The sequence below is a fragment of the Mauremys mutica genome, chromosome 8 (assembly GCF_020497125.1).
Source record: "Mauremys mutica isolate MM-2020 ecotype Southern chromosome 8, ASM2049712v1, whole genome shotgun sequence".
In the NCBI taxonomy this organism is placed as follows: Eukaryota; Metazoa; Chordata; order Testudines; family Geoemydidae; genus Mauremys; species Mauremys mutica.
Window position 1 is genome coordinate 3,812,252 of NC_059079.1, and position 21,474 is coordinate 3,833,725.

At 53.9% G+C, this 21,474-nt stretch overlaps 1 protein-coding gene across 2 annotated transcripts in view; it reads left to right on the forward strand.

The window, feature by feature from the left end:
* LOC123376407 (flocculation protein FLO11-like) overlaps positions 1-20,258 on the forward strand; it is a 31,342-nt gene extending 11,084 nt beyond the window's left edge. The window contains exons 1-5 of one of the 2 annotated variants that reach the window (XM_045028359.1): positions 7,793-7,928; positions 8,557-9,018; positions 10,716-11,021; positions 11,240-11,406; positions 17,753-20,258. In XM_045028359.1, coding sequence (XP_044884294.1) covers positions 7,808-7,928; positions 8,557-9,018; positions 10,716-11,021; positions 11,240-11,406; positions 17,753-17,797 — 1,101 coding nt within the window. In that variant the 5' untranslated portion in view covers positions 7,793-7,807 and the 3' untranslated portion in view covers positions 17,798-20,258. Of the gene's footprint in view, positions 1-7,792; positions 7,929-8,556; positions 9,019-10,715; positions 11,022-11,239; positions 11,407-17,752 lie in introns of those variants that run through there. The other variant, XM_045028361.1, reaches the window with a different exon arrangement.
* The last annotated feature ends 1,216 nt before the right edge of the window (positions 20,259-21,474 follow it).

Below are 21,474 nucleotides of genomic sequence, written 5' to 3' on the forward strand. Positions count from 1 at the left end.
ATGAACGGAAAGGGCTGGTGGCCTGGCTCTAGGGGTGTGCGGGTCTTTTCCTGATATGCAGCTCTCGGTGTGCCTGCATCCCAGCCCACACCACCCCCTGCTAGTCCAGTGCCGGGGCTCTGAGTAGAGACGGACATTTTTACCCTGTGCCTTTGGTTTTGGGGGGGTGGATTCTGGGGAAATGAGACCGGTTCCACTGAACTCCTCCCAGAGCAGGTCATGCAGCCTGAGGTGGTGCATTTCCCCACGGTGCCAGCTAGTGCCTTCCTGGCTGCAGGCTGCACACGTACACACGCAGGAAACCTCGTCTGGGCAAGTGTGGTCAGGTTCAGAAAGTGTCTTCAGAGCTGGCGTATAGGATGCCAGCTAGAGTCGTTTGAACGCTGACGTCCCTTGGTGGGGGGAGGGCGGGTTGGAGAGTGACTGCGTGTTCACTAGTTATATACGTAGCTGTATGTTTACCATGGGCTGCAGGAAGTGCAGGGTTAGTGATGCAGCCTTTAAGTAAAGCAGGATTCTCTGACAGAAGAGCCTTAATCCTAGGGCTGTGGCATAGACGCCTTGATCATCTGCTGATGGAGAAGGCTGTGAAACCCTGCACCTGCTGACACAGCCCCCAGCTGCCAACAGCTGCTATCTGCCTACCAGGGACTGGTCAAGCCTTCTCTGCCAACATCTCTGCACCCGCATCCTCAGTCCAGTACTCCCACCTGCAAACCCTCGTCAGGAGCCCCACTTCCACAGCTCCTCCCCCAGACCGGGGTAGAGCTCCAAGTGGAAGGAGAAGCAGAGTTCGGGGGGGGAGGAGGCAAAGAAGAGGCACAGAGACTTTCTGCACACGCCCCGTCTCCTTAATGCCCGCTGCTGATGCTCACAAACTCCTCCAGGACAGCTGCTGCCCGAGGGTTAACTTACTTATCTTGATGCTGAGTGATGGAGTTTCCGCAGAGCCAGCTGCTGTATTCCCACCTGTGCTACGGTGCAGGGGCTAGGTCTGTCCTGCTTCCTGGGCTCATGGGCAGGGGGCTAGCAGTGACCTGTTCTGATAGATTCCTAGGTTAGGCAGGGGAACGAGGACCTCGAGAAAGCACTGGATAGTCCTTTAATGACCACTGAGTATTGGCCTGGGTAGCCAGGAGCATATCAAGATGTGTGGGGTGGGGGGAGGTGAGTTGCAATTGCTCTAAGTCTCGGAAGGGACTCAGTGCACGTGCTGCCTCCCCCTGTTGAAACCCTCCAGACCTAAACACCTCGATGCTGCAGATAAAAGAGAGGGCTCATGCAGCCTTCGCGTAAGGCTGCCAATTCCAATCCAGCCCAGGTCAGCAGTGCCTGAAAGCTTTCCCAAAGGTCCCCCAGATCAGGAGCTGGTGGGCAGGCCCATGCCTGGTGGGCAGGCGTCCCTTCTAACAACCCATCTCAGTTGGTACCGGTTGGCTTCTTGGGCAGAATCAGGTGCCACAATGTGAATGGGTCAAGGAGATTGATCTCCTCCCGCGTGGGCTTCCCAGGGCAGGGTTGAGGGGGAGCGTAGAGGCCCCTTGCCCTGCCGTTGTATGTGCTGTATCTGCTCGGTGGATAAAGAGGGGACAAGCGAGCACCTTTCCCCAGCGGTGATTCCAGTGGGAAGAACATAGAGAACAAGAGAAAGATGCACTCAGACTGCTCTATACTGAAGGTCCCGTAAACCCATCAGACTAGTTAATGCAGTGCCAGACAGTCACCTGCCCCGTGTAAAAGATACGCGTCGGAGTCCCTCTGACCCTTGCTGTGCGTTTGATCAGGCTGTTGCTGCTTTATTGACTGGAGCTGGAAATATCTGCCTGAGCATCTGTTGAGATTTACTCCTGGCCCCTGGCCTTTGGAGGAAGATCCAAGTCCGTTGTCCATCGCTTAGGGAGCTGGGGGGGCACAGGCCTTGCTCGGGGGTTGAAGGGTCACGTGGAGCTGCGAAGTGCTTGTCAGCAGAATGCTGGGCGTCCTGAGAGTCTATGACAGTGGTTGGGTTTAAATAGAAACCTGGTCTCTGCGGGCTGGAACCAGCTGTGCCTCCCACGCAGCTCGATAGCAAAGGGCTCCCAGGGGGAACAAAGGACCCTGCTACCTCTGTCTTCTCAGCTGGGGAAAGGAGCCTGGGTCCAGGCCTAGCTGCTGCTGGCCACACCCTAGTTTAATTCAGAGAGTGGCGCTTCCAGCTTTGGATCTAGACGGTGAATTGGTTCTGAAAGGGAGCACGGGGGCTCCTGGCTGGATTCCAAGAGACAAGGCACATGGAACTGGGGGGCTCTGGTTCCTCAGGCAGACGGGAGGCCGTCTGTCCCTGTGTGAGGGGAACCCTCCTTGTCTCGGGGATGGCCTTGCAGACCTTGGCTCCGAGCGGAAGGCTGCCGGTGCTGGGAGATGGGGGGTGAAACACGCTTTACATTGGACTCTCCAGGAAAGCACAGGCACAAAGCAGAAGCCTTCAGAACAAGGCCCAGCAGCAGCTCTGCTTGTGCCCCTGGTGCAGACGTCTCCAGCCCCACCAAGGAGGCAATTTAGATCTGGAGCTGGTTACAGATTCTTATGTGTTCATAAACCCCTCAATCGCTTTGCCTGGCGCACTGCAGCTGGATTGCTGGGGCACGGCTGTGAAGTCTGAGCTAAGCCTTTGCACCTCACGGTCCACTGGCGTCCTCCTTTCTCCTGCTGTACTGTGGCACATTTATAGTGTATTGGCCTCAGAGCTGGTGTCAGCTCAGGTTAACCCTGGAGATCTAGTACTGTAACAGCACTGCACCACAGAGCCATCTGCAGTACCTAGCTGGCTCTCGTCCTTAGCAGATAGCCCTCTCCTCTCACCGCGGAGTAGATGCATTTCCTACCAGTGTCTGCAACGGGGTGCATTTTTTTCCTCAAATGGTTACAACCCTCCTCCTCTAGGACTCCTCCTGGTCAGGAAACTATCCCCTCTGGTTCCCCAGCCGGAGGTCACTGCAAGGAGCTGCATCTTTGCTTGTGCTGGTGTGCTCTTTGCCTTCCCTGAAGTGCCGGTTTCCTCGACAGGAGAGGCTGAACCCAGTAGTTAGAGAAAGTGCTGGATCTTTGGGTGGGAGAAGGGCTCTACAACACATTTGGTATTCAACAGAAAATAGTTGACTGGTCATCATTAGGTTTCAGAGTTACTGTCCAGTGAGATGAGTGAGCAGCTGTTATGCTGCTGAGCTGTTGCTCCAAACTGATCAGAGGTGTTTTTTAAAAGTGATCACATTACAGTCAGAAATGCTGTAGTGTTGTGTGTTGTAGGTGGGTGCAGTCCCAGAGCACTGCCTCAGGGTCTAGAATGATCCTACAAGCACCCTGCCTCAGTTTCCCCTTGAATTCTGAGAATAACCCACTTATACCCACCTACATCCAGAGTACAATATTCCCCCTGCCTTGGGACTATTTTGTTCAGATTAACCAGCTTCCCTCCCCCCAGAGCTCCCTTTTAGGGTATGTCTACACTGCAACGTAAGCCCAGAGTTTGAACTCATGCTCAAGCCTAACCCTCCTTCTGTCTACACACAAATCACTCTAACCCAGGGCTTGGATACAGGGTCCCAGGACCCCATGGGGGTAGAGGGTCTGAGCTTGAGTCAAGATGGGACCCAGGGCTCAAGCCCTATTGCTTTGCAGTGTAGATGCAGCCCCACTGGACTCATGTTCTGGGAGTCCGCCAAGAGTATCCCACAGGCTGATTTTTCTTTATCCTCTGGACAGTCAAATTTGGTGGACAGTCAAGTTTTCACTTACGGCACCATGAATAAAGGGCTAGAGTGGCCACATCTTGGAGGGGTGCTAGGAAGTCCGGGACATAGGAAGTGGGACTTGGCTCACATAATGCAGTGTAGATGCTAGAGCCCTAGGTTAACAAACTCAGGGTCTGCTGCCTCAAATTACTGCTAGCCCTGGGCTTACACTGCAGTGTAGACATACCGGTAGATTCAGGGTTTCACAGCCCTCCTTTCTGGGTCTGTGCAGTTCCAGTCCTGGCCCTTCCTGTCCTGTAGACTCTCCCCTCAGGTCCTAGCTGAGTTCTTCCTGTTGGTCTCAGGAGCTTCTTCCTTGGGTTCGCTTGGAGACTCCTTTTTTGGGTCACCCACTCAGCTAGTCAGGCTCTTGATGCTCTCCAGGTGGGTTTAATAGCCCCACTCCTGTTTGTGCTGGCTGGGAGAGAGGGGAGCCTTGCCCTGCCCTCTCTCCAAAGCACCTGGTGTCAGGCCCTTACGGGAACAATGATCTAGGATAGCCCTGTACCTTCCTTCTCCCAGATGCCAACTGCCCCCAGGACCATCTTCCTCTCTTCCAATAAACTACCTCCTCTGGCCTTAATGGCCACAGCATCCCATTAAAGGGTAAAGGCCGCGCTTTGCTCAGCCAACTATGAGCTGGCTGTAACCGTGTACTGGTTAGGAGCAGGACTGAGTGTTTTGCTGTCAGCGGTGCAAAGCCTCTCCTGTAGCTCAGAGCCCGAGGGTCTGCTTCTTGGAGCGACAGCTCAGAGTTCTGCTCTAGCTGCTCATGCGATGCTCTGAGTAGCCTCGGTGTGCACCACAGGGACAGCTGAACAGATCAGTGGCTCCAGCTACGCACAGCTGCTTTTAATACCTTCAAGTGCCCCTTTACGTGCTGCTTCCCTGTACCAGGCCCTCTAAACCACAGCTCCAAGGGCAGGTTTCCACTAACACCACGCAGCCCCTCAAAGACGGTTGCACTAAGATCCCTGCGGGCCACACACCTCAGTGATCTTGCTGGGGTGGCAAGAAGAGACAAAGCCCAGCCCATCTCACCCAGACCCCCCTGTGAGTTCCATATTCCCCCTCTCCCCTGCAGGAGGGAGTCGAGAACCCCTCCGGCTTGTGTGTGTGTTGGTTGGGTATTGCTGAGAGCCATCTGGTCCCTCAGCACAGCCAGGCAGCTCTCTCCAGGCAGACAGACTCTGTAAGGCCTGTGCCTGGGGACAGCACAACCCCCAGCAGCGACAGGAGGGCCCTGCCCGCCGTGGGAGTGGGCAGGGGGTACACAGGGACAGATGAAGGGGTTTCTTGTACCCAGGGGTCTGTTGCACCATGAGACAGCAGAGACCAGCTCCCCCAAGCAATATAAATCTCCAAGAGCTCCCCCAGCCCAGCAGCAGCTAAAACCCGAAGGCTGTTCGCATAGACAAGCTCCTACCTGCACCCCCAACACCTGCTTACTCCCAGGAGCTCGGTCAGCCCCCGGTGCCAACTTCCCTACAGCGGGCTGAAGAGAAGGGAGAGGAGCTGGTATTTCAAGGGCCCCCAGTGCCTCCCCTTTCCCAGCATGCTTTGCCATGGAAAGCGTGAGAGTCAGGCCGTCCCTTTCCCTACTCCGAGAGGGCCTCAGCCAGCCTCACGTGGCTTAGGCCTTCCTCTAAGACGTAGAGCAGCAGCAGGGCTGCTCCGCACCATGCCCTGACTCCCTCCACCCGTCCGGTCTGAGAGCAAAGCTGTTTCCTGGCCTCTGCCTCTCCCTGGAACCACAGCACCCCAGTCTAGCACTGGGGAACTCAGCCCCCGGGCCCGGGAGCTCAGCGCTTCCGCAGCTTCCCGCCTTCCCGTGTGAGGCCGGGCTAGTCCACCCAGCAGCGGCAATGGGGGCTGGAGATCGTGGGTTAACCCTGCACCCTGCTTTGGGCCAGGCTGGTTCGCTGAAGCTTGGACTCTAGGGGCACTTTGCTCTTCTGGCCTCCACCTGGGAGCCTGCCCTGTCCTTGGAAAGGCGAAGCCGATCCTCCCCCCTCGGCTCCCCCTTCTCCAGCTAGCTGGCTGGGTGAGCGTCTGCACGCATCTCTGAGCAGCTTCCAAATGGGGAACGGGCTTTGTGAGCCTGGGGCAGTGCTGGCCCCCCAGCCCCTCTCCTCTCGCACCCCCTCCTCCTGCCCCCATACAAGTACTGCCTGTTTACAGGGTGTGTGTCTGTGTCTATCGGGAGTGAAGTGGGCGGGTGTGTATGATGGGAGGATCTATTTATTCCCAGGCTAGATGGCTGAGTGCTGCCGAGCGAGCGTGGCCTCAGGAGCTTCTGGCCTCTTACCAAGTGCTTGTGAGTAGGGCAGCGTAGTGGTAGGCACACAGCACTTCGCACCCAGCTTGATTCTTGTCAGAGGGCAGCTGGGCTGTCTTAGACGGTCACACAGCGTGAGCTTAGCGGGTCCATCTGCCACTCCCTAAGCCCCTACTTACGCCTGTGTATTTTTCAACCCTGTTATTACTAGATCTTAGTCCTCTGCTGTATATTTCCCTTCAGATATTTATAGGGCTTTCACAATCCCATAAATACCATTTCCTTTAGCCTGTATAAATTTAGCTCCATCAGCCTCTCCCTTCTAAGGCCTCAGCTTGGTGCCTTTGTTGGACACACACACACTCCCTCTCCCTCATGCCTTCTTAACGTGCAGTCTCCCTGCTGAGTCACCGGCTTCTCTCAGCCCTGTCAAGAGATCCCAACACGGTGCTGGCAGCGTTTCTCCACAGTGTTCCTTGGGAGCCAGATTTGTAAGGGAGACATGATGGAGGGAGGGAGGGAGGGGTCTAAGCTCTTGAAACCAGCCTAAGCTGGACTGATGCAAATTGCAGCGAGCTTTACCTACACTAGGGGTTTGTACTGGTGCCAGGCCGCTGATGGCTGGAATCAGGGCAAGACCTATGTGAGTGTAACTTACACCGTCTGGCCTCTCACTATGGATGGTGCACCACTTGGGCTCCCCTCTGTGGCCGCAGTACTGCCAATACGTGCGTGCAGTTGGCATCGGTGGTATTATTAGGGTGACCAGATAGAAAGTGTGACAAATCAGGATGGGGTTGGGGGTAATAAGCGCCTGTATAAGAAAAAGCCCAATATATCGGGACCGTCCCTATAAAATCGGGACATCTGGTCACCCTAGATATTATACATGTGCTTAAAGTTAAGAGCATGAATAAGTACTTGCAGAATTTTCAGAGTCACGGCTGTCCAGGATATTGTCCCGCATTTTGTAGGTATGGGGTGCATTCCTTGTTGCTAGATGTACAACTTCGCATTTGGCTGTATTAAAACACATTTTGTTTTCACAGACTAGCTTACTGAGTCATCCAGATTCCTCTGTATGACTGCCCTGTCCTTCTCATTATTTGCCATTTGCCAGTCTTTGTGCCAGCTGCATATTTTATCAACAGTGATTTTATATTTACTTCCAAATCACCGATGAAAATATTGAATAGCATCAGGCCTAGTACCCTGCAGAACCCCACTATAAACATCCCCATTCAATGATGGCTCCCCAGTGACAGCTGCTTTTTAAGATCTGTCAGTCAGCTCTCAATCCATTTAACATGTGTTTTGATATTGCATAGTGCTAATATTTTAATCAGAGTGACGGGCTACATTGAATTAAATGCAGTACAAAACGTATTTATTACGTGTCTTTATCAACCAAATGTATAATCTCATCAAAGTGAAATCAGATTTGTTTTGACAAGACCTGTTTTCCATAAAACCATGTTGAATGGCATTAATTATATGCCCATTGGTTATTTATTGAATCCTGCATCAACTTTTCCATTATTGTGCCCAGGATAGATGTCAGGCTAACCAACGTATAGTAAACCGGCTCAACCCGCTTGCCCTTGTTGAATACAGTATTGGCCCAATATTAGCATTCTTCCAGACTTGAAATTTCCCTGCTATTCCAAGATTTATTAAAATTTAACATTAGTGGGCCAGAAATCTCAGTCAACTCTTGGAATTCTTGGATGCAAGGTATCTGGGCCTGCTGATTTTTTAAATGTCTATTTCTCGTAGATGCTGTCTAACATCATTCTCCTTCTTTATAGATACAGAACAGAAATATTTATGGAACATTTCTGTCTTTTCAACATCATTAACGATTTTACCATCTCCATCTAGTAATGAGCCTCTATCAGTGTTAAGATTCCTTTTGTTTCTAATATATTTAGACACCTTTTTAATTTTTCACCCTCATGTCCTTAGCTTCTCTTATCAATATTTTACCCTTCATAACCTCTGATTTATGATTGCTATCTACTTCCCCTTTTTGTCCTTTTGTTATGGTTTTTTAAAATTTATTTTAAAATGGCACCTTCACTTCCCGATTGAACCAGGGTGGGCTTTTTTTTGCCGTCATCCTCTTTGTTGACTGTGGAATTGTGGCTCTTTGGCCGTCAGACACTCTTCTTACTGAACTCCCAGTATTGAGGGGAGTGTGGAGAGGTTCCGGTCACGTCCATCCTTTACAGTGCGATAGGAGTGGGAGGTTTGATGGTGGAGCTGATGTGGCTCCCTCTGATCAGGCATCCTGCCTTCGGTAGAGACCAGCGCCTGCTGCTCCAGAGGCAGGCTTGCTGCCCGGACCCCTTCTCTGGTCCCTGGTGTTTGTGCGATGCTGTATGCAGCACAGGCCAGCTGGGGATTGGTTCCTGCCCTCCCTCCCTAACCCGCCTACACCCTGGGTCTCCTATCGTGTGGTATGGACATCACCCCTTTCAGCGTTTCTCTCTTTCTTTCCTGCACTAGGAGATGGGCAGGAGACCCTGACTGACCAGGCGGTGTCACCAGCTCAGCCCAGCACTGGGCCAGGCTCACTTCCACTCAGTGAGGCTGGTGGCTTCAGCCCGGAGGCGACCACCCCTCCTGTGACTAGCGCCGATAAGGACGGGGCGGCCATACACCCCAGTTTTAGCAGCCCCCGCGCTGTCGAGCTGGACGAGTCCATCCCACCCGATCCCAGCGCAACCACCACCAAGGGTGCCAGGCTGCAGACTCCTGCCCCAGCCGTCTCAGCGGATGCTACGATGGGGCTTCAGAATAAGAACCAGTCGGCCAACAGCAGCTCAGAGCTCCCCACTCCGGCTCTGGCTGCCAACACCACAGATGCAAACCAGCCTGGCCAAAATGGAACAGAGCCCTCCAGCCCCACGGGGCCGACTGGCACCGCGACTGTGGCTACAACGCATCCACCACCACAGGACGCGCTGGGTGAGGCTTCTTGCTACCCTGCCGCTCACCCGTGCGTAGGGGGCACTTTCTCCCACAGCACACCCAGCCTGGGTACTTAGGGCCTGGCCCCGTGTGGTGCTGAGTGCCTTTCTACCTTTATTGACTTTGCCTGGAGTCGGGGGCACTCAGCACCTCACAGGATCGGGCCCTTGGTAAGTGAAAGGGGGATCCTGACGCTAGGGCAAGTGGGAAAGGTTTGCGGCAGCTGCTGGTTCCTCTTTCATATGCAGATAGGGAACCTGCTCCCTGGCTTTTACCACATCAGCCAGCTGTCCTGGGAGGGGAAGATTATAAACCGTTGCTGCTAAAGGCCCTTACATCTTTCCTCAAAAGTACAGCAAATTAACCCTTTCCTTCCTAGGTACACGCACACTCACCCAGGGGCTGAATGCTGCTCTTCTTTGTACCCACGTCACTCCAGAGCGGCTCTTGTGACTGTGGTGAGGTCACACCAGTATGAGAGCAGTACCTGGCTCGGCTGGCTTTAAAGCAGGATTGCCCAGCTGGTATCTGGGGCTGACAGCTTGCACACGCAACCCCTAACTTCTATAGCATGGGGTAGATAGAAGCTAACACCTCCCCCCCAATCATCAACGAGAAACTGTGAGGAAAATCCCAGCATGCAGTGCGGCTAGGTGGCTCTGAGCAACAGAGCGCATTGCATGCTGGGATCCTTACTGGCAGCAGGGCACAGCTGCCAGCCTAATCTCTCTTCTCTGGCCTGATGACGTTTCCAGAGAGGCTATTGCTGTCGATTTTAGGCCTTCTGTTAAAGGAGAGGGTGGCCAAGGGTGACCTGGTCTGCCACACTGCCCTAAAATCCCATTGGATGGCATGGGGACTCTCACTGACTTGGTTTTCTGGGCTTTGCTGCTGATTAGAGGGGGGTTCTCAGCTCAGAGACCTGTTCCCCTCAACACGCCTGGGCTCTGAGGGGGCCTCTCTGACTCTGACAAGTTGTGAAATACTTACTGATTTGATGATTAATCTGTACGGCATTTGTTACTGAGAGCGGTGGGCAGGCTCTCCCCAGGGCAGCGCCCCAGCTGTCCTGGCTTGTGTAGTTTATTCCTGATCAACAGTCCTGTCGCCCTTTTCAGTGCCGTAGCTGTCAGGCACGTCCGCAGGCTACTGGGGATCTCTGCTCTTCTGGGGCGTTGTCGTGGGGATTCATCTGCTAGGAGATGAGCACCATTTGGTGGCCCCATGGAGGTGATGGGATGTAGCCATGGAGAGGTGGTGGGGAGGACGAGACAGAGTTAATGACCTTTTCAGAGTCTCTCTCAACCTCTAGAAGTAGTAAATTTTCAGTGGTGCTAAAGAATCTTCTTTGATGGGGGAATCGGCCTGCTAGCCTGGAGAGGCTTGAGATGCCTTCCCAAGCCTTGCCCACGTCCCACCCCACTCTGTTCTCCGGCACAGAGCCAGGGCTCCAGTTGGTGGCCTTCTGACCAGCTCGACACAGAACAGCAGGGGTCTCAGGGCCTCTCCACTGCCTCCCTGAGGATCCCAGGGGGAACCTGGAGCAGAGAGCGCTCTGGGCTCATGCCAGGGGCTGGGCATGGCCGCTAGGTGACAGCAGCGCTGCCTGCCGCCCAGTCCAGGCCATGCAGGGTGGGGATGGGCAGACTCAGGATTTCGCCTTGTAGATAACTGCCTCTTTTTCTTCTGTGCAGCAACAACGAGCAGCGCCCAGCTGGAGCCTTCTGCATTCAACACCTTGGGGCCCACGACAGGGAACCCTGAACCCACCCCACAAACAGTCCAGGAGAATGCCACAGAGGAGAGCCCTGCAGGGCCCACCGTCCCTGCTGCCATGACAACAGGGAGCACACCTGCAGCTACCACCCCCAGCTCCACCACGGCAACCCCCAGAGCTTCCTCCCCCAACAGGGCAGCCACAACAGCTACAGGGCAGCCATCAGCCGATCCCGTGCACGAGAAGGCTTCTGTGTTGGATGTGGGAGACGATGATGGTCAAGGTAAATGCTCTCGAGGCCCCAGTGCTCCCATCTCTGCTCTCTCTAACTGGTTATTGAGAGCGCAGCAAGTGCAGGGGCATGGGAGAGGCATTTGACCTGTGGGTTTGAGCTGGGGGAGCCCTTGTGGTGCCGTAGGGCAGAGCCCAGGGGGAGACTGGGATTGGCTGCTCCAGCCCTGGGGACCTTACCCTCTTGGTACCGTCTCCTCCTCTCTGCAGACCTGCCCAGCTCCGCTGTTGCCGGCAGAATGGGGGCCAACCCCCTGGTGATTGGTGTCATCTCCATGTTCGTTGTCATGGTGGGGATCCTGGCCCTGGTGGGCTTCCTGAGATACCGGCAGCGCCACAGCCGGATGGAGTTCCGGCGCCTGCAGGACCTGCCCATGGTGAGCAACGCCCCTGCCCTGCCGGCCGTGTCCAGGGCCCTTGTGCCTTGAGCTCCTGGCTGGCTCCCAGCTGTGTGGCCAGGCCACGCCACGCTGCAGCTCCCCTTCCAGCTGTGACAGCAGTGATGGCGACAAGCTGCGCAGAGGGAATTCGGCTCATTCCTCATGCAAAGGAAGAGGTGCCAGTGACTGGGAGGGGTGTGGGGCTTGGGGTGGGGTCTGGAGAGCCTCCTCCAAGGTTCATTGCCAGGATGTCAGGTGACAAGAGATTTAGCGACAGGATCCACCTTGCCAGCCCTGTTCCAGAAGACAGACAGACAGCGTGAGGGCAGCCTGACATCCTGTGCCATGGTTCCCCCATGGTTCCAAGTAGAGTCAGTGTTTTTCCTCACTCCTGCCCTGATGTGTTATGCAGTGTTCACTCTGTGTAGTCTCTGAGATACAAAGTTCTTCTTCGAGTAGATGCAGCCATGTATTCCAGTCAGGTGTGTGCGCGCCCAGCACACTGGAGCCAGAGAAATTCGCCTAGGAGCACCCATAGGGGGCAGTGTGCACGCCTCATGGCCACAGCCCCTCCCCTGGCTACATGAGGCAGCGCTGCTCTGAACCTCCCTCAGTTCCTTCTTATCACCCCTCGGCTGGAGTCAGAGCTTAAGGGTCTTAACCTCCCAATATCTCAGCGAGTTTAGTTTTTCCCTCCGCTAGATAGCTAGATAGCTAGCTAGCTAGTACCCTTTGTGTTAGTTGTATTTGTTTGTTTTCCTCGAGGATGCCCTCACCAGGGTTTAAACGTTGTCCTTTGCGTGGGGGAGCGATCCCCACGCACGGTGCCTGCTCTGTCTTGGCGAGGCCCACATTAAAGAGCGTTGTGCGATCTGCACATCGTTCGAGGGACAGGCCCAAGGGGCTCAGGGCCTTCGCCTGACGCAGCACCTGCTTCAGTCCCAAGGTGCGCGTCGGGCTGGAGATCGCCTGCGGACTCCGAGCGCTGCCGCTTCACGTTCCCGAGCACTTGCCTCCCCAGAGAAGCGGAGGAGCCCTTCCCTGTCGCCTCTGCCAAGGAAAAGGTTGCATAATACCACTCCGGACCGCTCCAGCTCTCGGAGTGACTCTTCTGCCTCCCCAGGAAAAGCATGGACTGCCACGGAGTAGGTACCGGCCTGTGGGATGGCACGAGTACCGCTAACCCTTCTGAGTAGGGAGCGTAGAAACCCTGTACCGTTGACTCCCGTTCTGGCCCCAGGGTGTCTGTTGAGTCCGGCACCAATGAGGGAGATGCCAGTACCGACTGTTTCCAGGTCAGTGGCATACCAGGCAGCTACAGATCTCCTTTGCCTTTTGGTCCTGACCTCTTCTTTGGTCCAGGGCTGTGTTTGTCTGTAGCCTGGTCAGTCGACTGAACGAGCCACTGAACCCTCAGGTCTGTCTGCACCGCACCCCAGTGTGCAGAGCCAGTACCAGAATCGGTATAGAGGACCTCGGGAGTGGGATTCTGCCCAGCAAACGCTTCCATGGCGGCTTTCACTGCCCTCGACATAGGTACTGTCAAACACTCTCATGCTGCTGCTCCTGACTTTGGGATTGACACTGCTTCCGGCACCGGCATGCTCGCTGACGACAGTACCACTTCCATGGGTAACGCCTCATTCTGGGCAACGGACGAGTCGGTTACTCGCTTCTTCTGGTCTCACTCCACGCTTATCCCCAGGATCCCAAAGCTCCCCAACCTCTGAGTCGGAGCTGTCATCCTCCCACGCTCCATCCCCTGATCAGCATTGGGGACCGCTGACAGACTATTATGGGTATCAGGATTCGCGTTCTTCTCCAGCTCGGTGTCTGCTGGCTACCACTGCCTTATCCGTGCCAGTGGCCTCCATGGAATCTGTGGGACGCTCCTCCTTTGTGGAGGTCCCACTCTGTCTTGCTTGAAGGTGAAATCACTGGCCAGGTCTGCAGTGGTGACTGTCAATCCGCTGCAGGCCCAAGCCTCCGTAGTTGTCCCATCCGGGTCCGTCAGCCCTTTAACAGGATCCAGCTTTGGTTCAGTTGAGGGCCTTGTCTCCGTCTCCAGACGATGCTGTGCTGTCTCACTCATTCTTGCCTTCGATACCGGAGGATTTTAAGGTGTGCTAAGACCTTTTGTGGCATGTAGCTGCTTCCCACAGTATCCAAGTGGAGTTCTTGCAAGAGAACACCCACGAATTGGTGGACATCCTGCAGAGATGGTGGACATCTCTGCCCCTGGGAGAGTCACCCTCCCTATCAGTGATACGCTCCTTGAACCGGCTACAGCCCTCTGGAGCATGCCGGCTTCGGTACTGCCTGCGGCTAAGCAGAATTTGGGCATTGCCCCAATGTCCAGTAATCCATTGAGGATTTGGCCTTTGACGGCCAAACACTGTTCTTGGACAAAACTGACAAGATGCTGCGCTCCTTCAGGGACTCCAGGACTCCCCGGCAGTCTTTGGGGGCTGACCATGCAGAGACGTGCAACAGCAGCAGCAGACTTTCACTCCTCCAAGGCACCGGGGCTACCCCAGAAAGTAGCATAGTTCCCACAGGAGGAAGCAGTCGGGCTCAGGGTTCGGCCAGTCCACATGCCCTCTCTGGAACTTCCAGTGCTTGCTCCTCCCTCCTCATCTCCCCACTTTGGGGACAGGCTGGCCCACTTTCACAATGCTTGGGGCTCGACTGCTACCGATAGCTGGGTCCTAAGCACCGTCATGTCGGGTTATGCTACCCAGTTCCTCCCCATCCCTCCTCAGGGACCCATCTCATGAGATAGCTCTTCGAGCAGGTCCATTTTCTGCTGGCTTTGGGAGCAGTGGAGGAGGTTCTGCTGGAACACCAGGATCATGGCTTCTACTCCCAGTATTTCCTCGTATCCAAATCCATGAGAGGAGTAAGACCTGTCCTCGACCTTCACAGCCTCAACAAATGTCAGGTACACGAGGTTCCGAATGGTCCCTATTGACTACTCTCCCTGCATGCTCTCAGAATGACTGGTTTGCTGCTCTCGATCTTCAAATACCCACTTAAATGTGGCAATTTTGCCAAGCCACAGAAAGTTCCTTCGGTTTGTTGTGGCAAAACACCACTTTCAGTGCACAGTGCTTCCATTCGGCCTCTCTTCTGTCCCCTCCGGTTTTTATCAAATGCATGGTGGTTGTTACAGCATCTCTCGGGAAGAAGGGAATTCACATCTGCCCGTATCTGGACGGCTGGTTATGAAGGGGAAGTTCTTGTTCACATCGGCATCACAGTGCACTTGCTCAATCATCTGGGTCTCATTCTAAACACTGGAAAGTCAACCTTGGCTCCCACTCAGAAAATAGAGGTGACTGGGGCCCTGTTAGATTCCACGACGTCGAACGTTTCTTCCAACTGACCATTTTCAGGCAATTTGCCATCTTTGCCTTAGTCTGCAGTCTCAGCCTCCCACAATAGTTCAGATGTGTCTGAGGCTGTAGGGCCCCGCGTCTGCTTGCATGCACATGGTCCGGTTTACAAGGTTGCGCTTTTGCCCCCTTCAGATGCGGCACAGGATGGTCTACAGTCTTACTCTTCACCCTCTAGACAGTTTGGTTTGTCTTCATCCACTGGTCCTGGACTCCTTGCAGTGGTGGATGTGTCCAGAGAACATTTCCCAAGGCGTTTCCTTTGTCTGGCCCTTGCCAACCAGGTTGGTTGTTACTGACGCGTCCCTGATGGGTTGGGTTGGCGCACCTGGGAGTGCTGACAGTACCGGGGCTGTGGTTGGAGCAGGAGGCTCGATATCAGTGTGCTGGTGTTGCGGGCCATCTACAACGTATGCTGTGCCTATCAAGAGATTCACACAGTTCCCACTGCCATGTATTATGCGAACAAACATACGAACAACTCCAGGTTGTTTTGCCTAGAGGTGATCGGGCTGTGGCAGCTCAGCGTTAAGGAGAACGATCCGATAGCCGTTCACTTGCCCAGGGTTCAGAATCATCGCGCGGACTGTCTCAGCAGGTATTTTTCCCTGAGTCACAAGTGGTCCTCGAAGACTAGTGCTCTCCGGGTCATCTTCACAGCTTGGGGCATCCCGACAGTCAAGCTGTTCGCTACAAGAGACAACAGGAAATGTCATCTGTTCTGCTCTCGGGGGTTCCCTGTCTGACTCTTTCCATCTAGCTGGCAGCGGGCTGTCCTGTATGCCTTTCCCATGATCCTGATCATCCCTCAGGTCACCCTCAAGTTCAAGGTGAATCAGGCCAAACTCATTCTCATTGCCCTGACCTGGCCAAGACTGTGCTGGTTCTCTGATCTTCTCGCACTGTCTGTTCAGCCTCCCATACCGCTGCCTCCTCATCCCAACTTACTCAGAACCAAGGCCACACCTCGCATCCTCTGCTCAGCTCCCTGGATCTCACAGTGTGGCTGCTGCATGGCGGAAGCGGGGGAAAGAGCAGCATTCGGCAGCTGTCCAAGTCCTCCTTAACAGTAGAAGACTCTCCACCAGGATGGCCTATTCAGTGAAATGGAAGCGATTTTTGGTGTGGTCATTAGCCCGCAGAATCCAACCGCAGCTGGTCTCTATCCAGGACATTTTGAAGTACCTGCTGCACCTTCAGTCACTGCGGCTTGTGTTTAGTTAATTGAAAGCACGTCTGGCAGCAGTATCAGCATTTCATCCCCCCATTCAGGGAAGATCTGTCTTCTCCAGTGCCATGGTAGCAAGATTCTTAAAACTGCTCCTTCGTCTACATCCCCCGGTCCGAGAGCTGGTTCCTCTGTGGGACTTTAACTCAGTCCTAGCAGCCTTAATGGGACCTCCATCTGAGCCCCTGGCATCTTGTCCCTTTCCACTTTTGTGTCAGAAAATGTGCTACCATTCCTGGTAGCAAGGACCTCCACAAGGAGAGCATGAGCATTGCAGGCTCTGATGGCAGAGCCTCCTTATACACAATTCTCCAAAGACAATGTGACTTTACGACCACATCCAAAATTTCTGTCTAAAGAGGCTTCTCAGTTTCATTGGAATTGGGCGGGACCTGTGTTCTTTCCTAAACGGCATTCATCTCCGGAGCAGCAACGTCTCTATACTGTAGATGTCAGGTGATGTCTAGTCTTCTGTCTGGACTGGACTAAACCGTTTCATGCTTCGTCTGCCTGTTTGTATTATATGCAGATCAGATGAAGGGTCAAGTGATCTCTTCACAGGCGATCTCCAAATGGATAACACTCTGCATCAAGACACCATATGAAATAGCTTCAGCTATGCCCCCCAGGTGTGACTCACTCTACTCAGATGCAAGCAACGCCCATAGCCTTCCTCAGTGACTTTCCACTGCTACATGGTCGTCGATACGTAGGTTCACACACCATAACTGCATCTTCCAGGGTGGAGGCAGGCTTTGGTAGGCTTAGGTAGACTCCGAGCCCTGCCTCCTGGGAGCGTGGGGGGAGGTACTGCTTGTGAATACGCGTCCGCATCTACTCGAAGATGATGAAACGGTTACTTACTGTAACTGTGATTCTTTCAGATGTGATGCAGGTGTGTTTTGCACAACCCACCCTCCATCCTCTCTGCATTGGGCTCTTGGGTCCTGGCATTCAGTGCAAAGGAAATGAAGGAGGGTAGCCAGGGGAGGGGCTATAGCCACAAGGCATGAGCGTCACCCCCATGGGTACTGCTAGGCAAATTTCTCCAGCTATGGTGCGCTGGGCCTGCACGCACCTAAGTGGAACACACGGCTGCATCACATCTCAAAGAACCACAGTTACGGTAAGTAACCATTTCATACTGGTCATCCTGCATAGTGACGCCACAGAGGAACAGCGATATATTCACCATCCTAGGCATGGTGTTTGCCTTGCGTCCTTCCACAGAGACCACCCATCTGTGTGATGAATCCTGCTGATGGGGGACCTCACTGGCCAGACTGGTGGTGGCCTTGAGGGGGGTGGGATGAGGGAAAGGGAGCCTGGTCCCAGCACACCTCCAGGGAGATACTGGGTCCGGGCCTCTCTCTGAGACTCTCCTCTGCCATCTGAGCTGCATGAGTGGGCCTGTGGGGGAGGGGAGTCTCCCAGCCGTGTTCCCAAACCTGCCTCCTCCAGCCCCTTCCAAAGGCCGTAGGAGGAAGGGAAGGTAGCTCCTCCAGACAGGGCGAGCCCTTGCCAGGGGCTAACGGAGGCACTGCTCGGGGAGCACAGGGGCTGGAAATGGCAAAGCAGCTACACTGAGAATGGAGGGGCTGTGCGCCTGACACTGGCTGGACCCCTCTTCCCAGATGCAGCAGTACCCCAGATCTGGACCACTCCCCCTCCATGCCATGACGTGACAGACACTGTGTGTCTTTCTCTCCTTTGCTCACAGGATGACATGATGGAGGATACGCCCCTCTCCCTCTACAGCTACTAGGCAGCGAGAAGAGGACCCTCCATCCAGGTTTGGGGGAGCGCTGGAGTTCCCTGAGCAGTAGGCGCCTGAGGATCTGGTCCAGGAAGATCCCCTGAGGATGGGGGGAAGGCGGCTCTGGTTTTGCACTTGACTGAAACACTCATTGCAGATGGGTGGGTTGGTTTGTTTTAAAAACTTTTGTAAAAGTTTGGTTTTAAAGTTTATTCTGAGAGCTGGAGCCAGTTAGAGCCCAGCACCGGCCCTTCCCTCTGCTCTCCATACGCCGAGTGTCCTAACCCTCCTCAAAATGCTGAGGAGATGGGAGAGGGGCTTTTCACTTTGCATTTTAGCCTGGCGGTCAAGCTGATGTTTTGCTGACAATCTCTGGAGAGGACTCGCTTGGAAGGCTCAGAAGCTGCTGCTCTCAAAACGTGCCTTGTGTCAGGAGATGCAGTGTTGGCCCTCACAAGGCAAGCAAAGGAGAATGTTACTTCCCACTGGGAGACAAGGGCAGGGAGCAGACTGGCTTCCTCTTGCTTTGTGTTTTTTTGCACATGTTGTTCCTATTTCAACTTCAGCAGTGGGATCCACTCCTGAATTCCCAGAGAATCTAGCAGGACTGTGGTAAACTGCAGTCCTCTCCTTGCCCCCTGGCTGCAGGAGGAGAATGTGCCCCTAGGGATGGGCTGGAGGTTTTTCATCACGCTGCAGAGGGAGAGAACAAACGTAATTGGGGCTTGTGTGGCCTTGTCTTGGGTGGAACTCTCCTGTCTGTCTCAAAAGAAAACAAAATCCCTGGTTCTCTCCCTCGAGGCAGCAGCACAAGCCTAAACCATTCCCCGCAGGCAGGCTGGCCCGTGGTCACCTCAGCGTGGGAAGGGAACGTGCAGGCTCTTCTCCTGGGTATCAGAGAGTCGCTTGTTGCACTTAGTACCTGCTCTGAGCTCTGGTGGCTGCCCTGCGCGGCCTGCGCCATGACTTCCCTCCCCGGTACCGCGAGCTGGGAGCTCCTTAGTTCACTATGGAAATAGCCTTGCCCCGGGGCAAGGGCCTTGTCGAGGCTGCTTGGTGGCTCTCAAGGGCACTTCATGCCCCGCACCCCTGAACTAGCCTTTGCTATTGTTTTGTGCCTTGTCCCCCCCAGTGTGTTGGGTTTGGAGGTCAAGAAATGCTGCTTCTCTGCTTCTGAAGTCCCTCGAGCAGTCCCAGCGGCTGCCAGCTCTGCCCTTAGCGTCTCCTGGGAGCCTTTGCAGCTGCATAATAAGCAAACAAACAGGAGCGGGTCTGGGGATAGCCAGCTGCCTTTGGGCTCCCTAGGGACAAACGTTAGCGTGTTGGGCAGGATGCGTCTTGTCCGTGTGTGCAGCTGGAGAGAGGCCGTGTGGCTTTTTCTGTTCTGTGTTCCCACCTGTCCCCATTCTCCAACACACACACACTGGGGTTTCTCTCTTCCCAGACAGTGGCTCCTGGCTATTTCTACTTCCTATCTTGTTACGCCTTCTGAAGGCTCCTCTGGGTCCCGCTCGGCTGTGCCTGGGCAGCTACACTGTGGGCAGCGGTTGGCGAGGTCTCGCTGTTGAGCGTGATGCTGGGATAGTTGGTATAATACAAAAGCCTTGTTTTTCTCAGGTCTCAGCTTGTTGTCTTGGCTCGAAGGCAGCCAGTGCTCGTGCTCCCTCAGGCCAGCAAAGTCTGGGGGAATTGTGGGGAGACAGCATCTCTTCCGGCAAGGCCCCTGCCCCGTGAAGTTGCACCATTTTCACAGCCATGCTATGCCCACATTAGCTTTCGGGAGGGCCTAGTCTCCCACCAGCAGGGCATAGATAAGTCCTATCATTGACTTTAATGGCGATTATTCGGGTCATGCAGCTGGCGAACTGGTCGTCTGGAACCAGGGCAGATGAGCTGGAGAAGGTGACTTCCCCACTCCCTGCATTGCTCGGTGGCTTTGGGAGTAGCTGGTGAAGAGATCATGCAGTAGTTAGGGTTCTCCTGTTGGCTGTAGAGTTTGGTCTGTTCTCTGTTACCTGTGATGAGACACACTCCTTCCTGCATTTACTTTTGGGTGTATTTGATTTCCACCACCCCCTCTTGTTGTGTGAAAATTAGAGGGCAGTTTTCACAGGCATCAAACTCCCAAGTTGGAACCACAGAAATTTCACCTACGCTGCAGCCTTGTTTCCCCGGCTGGAGGGCAGGGTGCTGCCAATTTTTGGCACCAACAGATGCACAGACAGTGCTGATGGAAATAGCGGAACTTCCCCCTGGCTGAAACTGGCACAAGGGTGTCAGTGGAGCTGTTGCCGCCGGAACAAGCCGCTCTGCACACAGCTTGAAGGGAGAGGACTGACTGTCCCAGCCACGCCTCCACCTCTGCCCCCCAGGGGCGGGAGGGAGTGGGGAACAGAACTCGCCAAACACCAAAGTGCAACTTTCTTTGTAAAATATGTTAATAGTGGATTTTTCTGCAATAAAGTTACAAATGCTGAAGGCCTCACGTATGGTGATTGCACTTAGCTCCAGCAACTGGTCTGAGTCGATCATGTGCTGCACAGCAAACCCTGTGATGGTTAAATGACACCCCTACCATATTTTTTTGGTTTGAGGATATGTTCTGCGAGTCAGAAATGCAGATCAGGAGATCTCCCAGCGCTTAACTGAAGAAACAAGGTGTTGAATCCTTAACAGGGAGAATTTCTCTCTCAAGCAACAAAGCACACTCTGTTTTAAACAGAAATATTCACACCCCATGCCCCCGTTCAATCTGATTTCCCTGCCAGGGTATACGTGATGTAATCCTATCAGTTCTCCAGGCAGCCATGCCATCTTCTAGGGCGGATTCATAGATTATAAAGCCAGAAGGGACCACTGTGATCATCCACACTGACCCCCTGCATCACCCAGGCATCACCACAGGTAAACACAGCCTGAACTACTAACCCCTTTCACAAAGGGAAATACACCCTTCTCTTGTTACAGCATCATAAGGACACAGAAGGAGCAGAATCACTCTTTTCCCCCCTCCTTTACAGTTCACTTTTAAAACAAGGCTGGACAAAGCCCTGGTAACTGTTTTCAAATGTGTTAAGTGCTGTTATAAAGAGGAATTGAAGGCAGGACAAGAGGCAATGGGCTTAATCTGCCGCAAGGGAGATTCAGGTTAGATGTTAGGAAAAACTTTCTAACTCTAAGGAGCTAAGCTCTGGAACAGGCTTCCCAGGGAGGTTGGAATCCCATCACGGGAGGTTTCTAAGAACAGGTTGGACAAATACCCACCAGGCAAGGTCGAGGTTTACTTGGTCCTGTCTCAGCGCAGGGGGCAGGACTAAATGATCTCTTGAGGTCCCTTCCAGCCCTACTTTTCGATTAATAGACTGCAGGGAACAATCCTGCCCTGCTCAAGGATGGGAGTAGTGACCTAGTGCTGTTTATCTGCTAAATTATAATTAAAATATATTAAAATATAATTTTAATGCGTAGATTTGTCTAATACAATTCACAATTACATGGTTGTTTTCTATCTCCCATTTCTGGGTGCCTGTAACAGGGATATGATCACAGTGTATAGCTTATAAAACTCCTTCAGATGAAAAGTGATATAAATTCAGGCTCCTCAAGTAGCATCCCATTGGGTGCTCCACTTCAGGCACACGTATGCCTCTCAAGCCCTGGGTTGGAGATTTTCTGTTAGCAGTGCG